Source organism: Nannospalax galili, unplaced genomic scaffold, assembly GCF_000622305.1.
Source record: "Nannospalax galili isolate Female #2095 unplaced genomic scaffold, S.galili_v1.0 scaffold843, whole genome shotgun sequence".
In the NCBI taxonomy this organism is placed as follows: Eukaryota; Metazoa; Chordata; class Mammalia; order Rodentia; family Spalacidae; genus Nannospalax; species Nannospalax galili.
In genome coordinates this window covers 428632-437632 of record NW_008349585.1, presented here as the reverse complement: position 1 = coordinate 437632, position 9001 = coordinate 428632, and the positions used below count along the sequence as shown (strand labels likewise).

Sequence of the window (9001 nt, the reverse complement as noted above, 5' to 3'; positions counted from 1 at the left end):
TGCTATTTTTGATATAATAAACAGAATGTCTAGCAATCAACTCTGGGTAATTAGGATTTAGCATTCTTTGTGTTAAGAAGATTCAAAATCCTTTCATAGCTATTTTGAAATAACAAAGTATTAGCTATAGTTGCCCTGTTGTGCTATAGAATATTGAAAATTATTTCTTCTATCTAACTGAAATTTTGTACCTGTTAAACAGCCTTTATGTGTGCTCATCCCACGTTTTCCAAGTCTCTAGTAAACACTGTTTTACTCTCTGATTCTATGAGGTAGCTTTTCTAGATTCCATACATGAGTGAGAACATGGCAGTATTTTCCCTTCTGTGGTTGGCTTAATTCACTTAATATAATATCCTCAAGGCTCATTCATGTTGCCATAAATGACAGAATTAATGATTATGTCTTTAATTCCAATGCAAGTTAGTCAAAAGCCAAGTCACAAGGTAGCTCTTGAAGTGGGTTTTATAAAGCCTAGGTCAGTCAACAGTGGGGTGGGGCCAGGAGCGTAGAGAACTGTGTTTTGTTTTATCTAATTACCTCCTGTATTCCCACTAGTACTTTTGTATCTGTTAGGTCTAGAGAGGCCTTTTGTGTCTGATCCTTTGTGCTTCCTTAGTTGATAAATCCATAGTTTAACTATGGAAGCCTTAAGGTTTAACGGCGCAAATATGGGGCCTGCACCCTCATCTCCACAGCAGGATAGATGCTGGGTGTTGGGGATTTCTGTCCCAGTTTTGTACTCTTACAGCTTATCTTTGTGTTTTGACTTATTAAAAGCTCTTTGGGTGTTGCATACTTTTTAATGTTCTTATAAGTTTCCTTCTCTGGGTGAAGCACTTTTGTTTTTTTTTTTTTTTTTTTTTTTTTTTTGTCTCTTACATGGTATCAGCTTTCATTTGTGTCGAGTTTTGGTTGTTGGTCCATCTTATCTGTATGAATTGTCCATGGGTAGTCCCAGTTACTTCAATTTGATTTCTTTGAGCCTGAGTTCATTTTGTGTTATCAAGTATCCTTTCATTTTCATCAACATATTTGTATCTTCCTGCCCTTTTTATAGGTTTACTATAGCAGCACACTGCAGGGTTTTTGTTGTTGTTGTTGCTACCTTGAATCTGGAAAGTAAAGCCAAAGAATCTATTTACAAATGCATCAAAATGTTATCAGTGACATTTACCAATTAAAATAGATTTAAGGCAGTATGTGTAAATTTTATATTCATTTATTGAATGTATAAGAATGCCTAGAGTGCTGGAGTGTCTAGCAGAATGTTTTCATAGTTTATGCAAAGCTGTTAGTTTAACTGCCAAGCTGTTCATTTGTGTGTCTGTTTACCTAATCTTTGATTAAATTATCCTATTTTTCAAATATGTGACATACTTGTCTCTTTTGCCTTCATAGTATGGTATGCATGATTTCATCATTAAGAACAATATGATAAAATTGTGTGTTAGAGTCCCCCACCAGAGTATAAATGTTACACGAACAGAAACTATATTTTCCATTATGTGCTTAGTACCAGGTTCAGTGCCTGTTGTAGGGCAGGCTAGCCATTTAATGTTCAGTTGAGCCTAGACTCTCTTCATTTCAGTCGTATAACCTTGTTTAAAGTCCTGCATATAAGCTTGCTTCTTACAGCCCAAAGTGATAGTTTTTTACACTTGTACCTATTCTTTCTTTTTTCACTAAATAATTACACTGGCCAGATTTAATTTAGAAAATTTGTATATTTACACCTTAGAGGATATTTTAATACAATAAGCATTTTAGAGCATGCAACATAGACATAATAACAGTATAATTAATAAAAAAAATTCTATTTAAGGTATCTTAAAAGCTATCTAATTTGGAAATATATTCATTATGGATTTAAATATTGTTTCTTTTTCTTAGTTCATTTCAAGCAAATCAGTTTACTGGAATGGTGTATCAGACAGTGCTACTTCCCCATCGACACTCTTTGAGAACAGGAAGCTTAGATGAATCAATAACTCCCAATACATCACCAGCTCAATGGCCAGGTATAAATAATTTACATACCTAAGAATTATTTCTTAACCTTACGGAAAATGTTAAATAGATAAAAAGGATTAAAAAAAAAAAAGATTTGGCTTGGTTTTACCATATGATAATCATTATTAAATATTGCTAGAATTAATAGTTATAAATTCTTCAGTTAAATTTAATTTAGTAGCAGAAAGCTCTTGTTGCACAAGACCTTTAGCAAATACTTTGCAGTTGTTTTGACTGTATTTCCTTGATCATTATATTTAAATAATCCATGTTTTGTTAAACCATTTTTTATTTTATTTTATTTATTATTTTTAAACAGCATTAAACCATTTCTTAAACAATTTTGCTTTTGTCATAAAAATTATGCTGTTAAAAATATCTAGGAGATTTAACACAAATTGTAGGTGTTCAGTTTATCTGAATTGAGTAGGTAGGCAATTGCTTTTTAACTGTAATAACCTCTACCAGTTATGAATCTAGAGAATAAAATATTTAACGCTGCTACAATAATTTTTTTCAAAAACTGGAAAAAAGGTAACTAATTTTTAAACATAAAAAGTCTGTTGTTTAGTGGCAACTATTTTTGGTTTTTGTTCTAGGAATAACGTGTCTAATTCGTCTTTTGAATTCTTCTGGTGAGGAAGCCCAGTCAGGACTTACGATCTTACTTTGCGAGATTCTCACAGCAGTGTATCTCAGTCTCTTCATCCATGGCCTGGCAACACATTCTAGTAATGAGCTATTTCGGATTGTAGCCCATCCTCTAAATGAAAAAATGTGGTCTGCAGTGTTTGGTGGAGGTGCACATGTTCCCAGCAAAAAACAAACACACTCAAAAATTTTATCCAGTAAGTCCTTCCACTCTCTGTCTCTGTTTCTGTCTCTCATTCTCTTTCTCATATTTTAAAGTCTGGAGCTTTATTCATCTGAATTGTAACTTTGTCAAATGTAATTACATTTTAGATTTGTCACAGAAAGCTCTTACACAAGATCATCAACAAACAGTATTGTGGTAAAAATGAAGTATTAAAAGTTGCTGATGGCAGTTTTCAGTCTTTAAGATACTCCTACACTGATGATTAGATTATGTAATGTAAATTTACTGTCTTTGACTATTAAAATTTTCTTTTCTTTGAAATACTGTAATGTTGGTTTTTATTCTATCCCAAATACAGATTCTCTCTTCTTTCTTTGGCAGGAAGGCACTTTGCTATGCCTAGCCCCCACCAGGTAGTGGTATTCTCCATGGAATGTGTGGGCTTTTCCAAAGCTCTTTCAACCATCAGTTCCCATAGCCCTCCCACTCCTGCAGGCAAGATCTTAGCTTTAGATATAGGATTTTATAATTTAGCTTGCTTTGTGTTGTTTTTGAAGGGTTGGGTAGGTTGGGGTAGTTTTTTTTGTTTGGCATTTATGGAAAATTGATAAATTTTCTTTAACCAAGCCATATTTTTGATTTCAAACAATGATTAGCATTTTAGAAAACTGTGTCTGCTATTTCATTCTGGTTTTATATACTCCCATTTTGAATATTTTGTGTCTCTAAATTTGAACATTTCCAAGTGTGTGAAAACAAAAGAAAATGTTAGTGCTAATCATAAGAAATCATACTATGGTTTGTAGTGACTGGGAAAGCATTTACATAAGTCTGCTCTGCGGTTTGCATATTATGACTGGCCATTAGAATTTTTGGATTTCTAAGTGTTCATAATACCAAGAAAAGTATGTATAACTTTAAACAGTTGTACCTCCATTCATTTTAATGTTAAAACTACATTTACTGTAGTTGAATAAAATTGAAACAACATGCTTTCTCAACTTGAAAAGAATTTTCATGATATTTTCTACCTTCTGTTTTGGTGGCTTATTAACTAACACATATGTGATAATCTTGACTTTCCAATTTTGAGGATTATATGGAATAGATTTAGGACTTCATTTGTAGTACTTGACAGCCAGTTTCATCTCTTCTACCATTGAATAAATAAAAATATTAAGATATATGTAAATTTAAATATGCTAATAAAAATTTGGAAAATTTTTAAAGTGACTATTGAAACGAACCCTTGTGCATACATTTAAGAGAGAAACCCAGCAAGATTATCTATTCACGAATTTAATCCACTTCCCCCTACCATTCACAAGCAACATATACATGTTCTAGTATGTTCCTAGGCCGGGATATTTATGATTTGGAAAATCAGGCGATTAGCAGAGGACTTGACAGAATAAAAGAAAATTGAATTTGAATTTGTTATTTAAGAAAAAAATGCTGCTGAAGTCCGTACCACGATTAAGTAGTCTCTGTGTGAAGCTGTAATAAAGGAAAATGAGAAAAATGACTCCTTTGCTAAAATATTTAAAAATCATCATTAGCAGTATTGGTATACATTATACTTTTCAAAGCAATTTGTACTAAGCCATGCTCCCACACAACAAAAAGTCCCAGTAGCCTATTCTGCACTTTATCACCTTAATTAAAACCGTTTCTCCAAATTTACCTAGTAATCTATTGCTTTTTAATCCTTGTTCCCTTCTGCTTTTCACCCAAGACAAAACAAAAGGGGTGGGGGGATTAAGTCCCTTACATTTTTTTTTAACTTTTGAAACAACTTTATTGAGAATTTCATACATGCATATAAGGTGTTTTGATCAAATCCATGCCCACTCCCTCCCCTCCAACACCTCCCATATCTCCCCATCACTTTTTTCTGACAACATGTACTCTTTCATTCTTTTTTAATGGGGCTTTTTGCTACATTCCTCCCTCTGAAGAGGTAACGCTAAAATCTTTTAGGGATTTGATAAGAGCTTCCAAATACTTTTGATAATTTTGGCCTTTGGAACATAGTATGTTGCTAAGAGGTCCAAGGGCAGTTTGACTTTTAGCAAAGAAACTGGCTACTTTTAAGTCCCTTACATTTAATGATTAGAGTAAAGCAAATTCAGTTCCTAATTTGGAGTAGAGGTCAGCCAACTTTGTTGGTAGAGCTTTTTTGGTGTGTTGCACTATTCATTTCTGCCTTTATACCCCCAAAGCAACTATAAACAAAAAGTGAACAAGTGTGGCTGTATTTCAGTAAAATGGTATTTATAGAAAGAGATTATATTTTGACAACCTCTGAGGTTGAAGTAGTTTGTTGTTGCTTCATTTACATTTACTTCCCTGATTTAAAGAATTTCACAATAATTTAAGAACTAAAGTTACAGGCCTGATATGGCCTTTAGATTGGATCTCTCATGATATTTGATCCAGTCTCACAGTGATGCATGTGAAATAAGGCAGATAGCATCAGAGTAATCTGTAATCCTCCCTGCCATGGCCCCTAACTTCTTTGAAGTTCCGGGGCTAATACACAGTTCTCCCCTGAAATGTACAAAGCTAACATGGCCGTTCCTCCAGCTTCATACTGTCTTGCTGGCATTTTTGTACCTGCCACACATGCCTCACTAATCACTGTTTTAGCTCTCTGTTTGTTGACCTTTGCTCTAAATTGAACTGATTTCCTTTTACTTTTCGCTTCATAAACTTCAAATTTAAATGCAAATTTACCTTTGTATATTCAAATACTAATTATTTTAATTTTCAAAATATTTTAATAGTTTTTAAGGAGTTATTTCCTGTGATGTATTTTTTGGGTCAATTATTTTTTAAAAAACAAAAAACTGTGTGATATTTCAGATACCCATGTTCAAGAAAAATTTTCAGACCTAATAGGGGTAAGGTTCATAGGTATATTGAGTTAATAATTAAATAGTTGATAAATTAATTTTGGCCTTGTTTTTAATGTTTTCAGATAAACTGTTTAAGACCTTAATCTTGTTGCTGGGAAATGTTAAAAACGATATAGTCTGCTAAGCAATGTTAACATACATTTTTTAAAATGAAAACTATATTACTAACCTGGTCTCATTCCTAACTTTTTCTGTGATGCTAAAAATCGAAATCATAGCCATGCATGTATTAGGCAAATTCCTACCACTTAGCCCAATCACTAGCCCCAGATCTGCTAATTTATTCTGAGCACAGATAAATATAAAGAGCATAGATCAAAGTTCAAGATTGATTTGTTTGTAGGCAAAAATATCATTGTATAGTTATCTTTCAAGCACCCTTATAAGTATGTTTGTAAATGATAATCTAGTCATTTACTGAATCTCAGATAATAAAACAAATTAAATAATGAAAAATTATCTGCATCTTCATGTTTAACATCTTGGTTTGGGGGCATGATAACCAAATAATATAGACTGTTTGAACATGATGTCTTTGGTAGGGCTAGATATGCATCCAAGTTATGTGGTACTCATCTGCCTTTGAGAACTCAGAAACCTTTCTGAATATGGTCATGGAAGTAACAATAAGTGCACTTAGAGAATATATGGTGTGATTTATCAGCTGATGAAGCCAAAGGCTTTTTATTTCAAAGCTGAACTATGATTCTAGATCTCCTAGAGTTGACAATTAGCACTAACCATCACAATGATAAAAATAATGTATTTCATAAAGTAGATATGAATTCAGTCAAAAAGCATATATTTTTAAATTTTATTTAGCCAAATGGAAACTGCAGTGTCTAGAATATTTTCCTAACCTAATCAATATCAAAGTTTTATATACTGAGATACTTGTTTAGGACCCCTAAACCAGTTTTTCTTTAAAAAAAAAGAAAAAGTTTTCAAAAAGTTAATACTAGGAAAGGCATTTGACAGTCAGTATTTGTGTTTCTTATTCTAGCATAAATTCTCATCTGGGTTTTTTAATTTTTATTTTTTGTGTATGAATGTTTTGCCTGGAGATATATATATATATGATATATATGGCACCCATGTGTGCAGTTACTGCTGAGGCCAAAGGAAGTAGACAGATCTCCTGGTGGATGGTTGTTAGACCGAACCTGAGTCTGCTGCAAGAGCAGCCAGTGCTCTTAACTGCTGAGCCATTTCTCCAGCCTATCTTAAATTTTTTTAAAATAGTAGCCTTCTGAACTGAATTACTTTTATCTGTGCATGTCCTTTATTTACTTAATGTTCACATTCTTTTAGTAACAGTTCTAGTTTGCCTTTTGTTGGTGTGATTAAAAACGACTCTGACCAAAAGCAACTTGGGGAGAAAGGGGTTTATTTGGCTTGCACTTCCAGATCATAGTCCATTATTGAGAAAAGTAAAGACAGGAACCCGGAGGCAGGAATCATAAAGGAATGCTTCTTACTGGTTTGCTACCTGATTTATGCTCAGCTAGCTTTTTTCTAGAGCCCAGGTCCACCTGCCTAGGGATGATACCATCAATAGTGGGCTAGGCCCTCCCACATCAATTCAGTTAAAACAATCTCTCACAAACACAGACCAGTCTGATTTGAGAAATCCCTCAACTGAGGTTCCTTCTTTCCAGGTGACTGGGTTATGTAAAATTGACAATAAAAACAAACCAGCAGAGGGCTCAGTGGTTAAGAGCACTGGCTACACTTGGAGAGGACCTTAGTTTGGTTCCCAGCACCCACATGGTACCGAACAAGAATTCCTAATTCCAGTTCCATGGGGTCTGAAGCCCTCTTATGGCTTCTGTGGGTATTGCATGCACTTGGTGCATTGCCTACATGAAGGCAAAAAAACCACTTACATACAATGTAAAAATTAATAAAAAATAATAACCAAAGTGACATAATATTTAAGCCTTACAGTTTAAAACAATGATTATTTATTATCAGACTGTAGCTTAGCAGTCCAGAATTCTTAACAAAATGTTAATAATGTATATAACTTAGAAATTTTTTAATAAAGCAAATTTCATTTACTTTGTGAGTTCTATATCACATATTAATGAAGACTTCGATTTTTTAATTAAATTATAATGGTACATGTTCATAGTGTTTGAAATTATTTTGTTATGATTGTTTAGGTTGAGTTAGCTAAGCAAGAGCAATTTTTGAAAATTCTTTTTCAACAGTTAGAAATCCATACTTTTGCTTTTTATTGTACTGTAAAGCAAAGCAATATTTTACTTTAAGAATTTTATTGCATTTTATAAGCATATCTGCACTAAGACCTATGAAGTTTGTCTTTATGTTAATAAATTTATTTAAGATTTTATCTACAAATTGTGGAATGAAATATGAAGTGAATATTGTGGTGAGCATGTCATGTCTATTACTGTGAGACTGCCAATGATACTTTAATTTTAATTGTCTTTAGTATTATTTATGCTAAGTATAGATCAGAAAATCCAAATACGCTGTATTGTAGAACTTGTATAAAAAGCTCCATGTTGATTATTTAGTGATTATCGCATGCTGTTGCCATCATTCCTTTTGCAAAATACGCAAATTAGAAAAATTTCTTTACCAGAAAAGGTAATCATATTTAAAATATAAGAAAAACATCAGTGATTTAAAATACAGTTGAATATGTCAACACTCTTCAGTAGTGATTAATTGTGAAGAATTTTTAAAAGACTGTTAAACCTGAAAATAACCAATTTTGGGGGGAAGTGAAATTTATTTTTGTTAGTGTCTTAGATTTTTATCGAGGGCATTTAATATCAGTTTAACTTTATGTTTAAATAGCACTTAATCATTTTGTGAAGGACTAGGAAAGGCAAATTCTTTTATGATAAAAGAGGAAGGACTGGAGGTGTACAGAGCCTTCCAAGAAATGTACATATATGAATTTTTAGAGATTCTTTTATTTCAGTACCAAATCCTGTTTACAAATCCAGAAGCTACAAGAAAAAAAAATCTTATTTAGCTGACCTAGACACTTTATTCAGTGCTCCTATGAGCCTTATTAAAACTAAGCATATTCTCTTTCTCTCCCCCTCTCTCTCACTCTCGTTCTCTCAACTTGTTTATTAATATCTTTGACTATTTCCAGTCCTGCAACAAAGTGGATTGAATATGCTTCCTACACTTTGAGAGAGAGAGGAAGGAAGGAGGAGGAGAGAGAGTCTCTCTCTCTCTCTCTCTCTCTCTCTCTCTCTCTCTGTCTGTG

The 9001-nt window shown here is 33.1% G+C and overlaps 1 protein-coding gene across 5 annotated transcripts in view; it reads left to right on the top strand.

Moving 5' to 3' along the window:
* Dmxl1 (Dmx like 1) overlaps positions 1-9001 on the top strand; it is a 182538-nt gene that overhangs the window by 107150 nt on the left and 66387 nt on the right. For 3 of the 5 annotated variants that reach the window (XM_008847017.3, XM_029570367.1, XM_029570366.1), the window contains exons 27-28: positions 1894-2021; positions 2613-2861. In XM_008847017.3, coding sequence (XP_008845239.1) covers positions 1894-2021; positions 2613-2861 — 377 coding nt within the window. Of the gene's footprint in view, positions 1-1893; positions 2022-2612; positions 2862-3211; positions 3326-9001 lie in introns of all 5 variants that reach the window. The other 2 variants (XM_029570365.1, XM_008847016.3) reach the window with 1 other exon arrangement.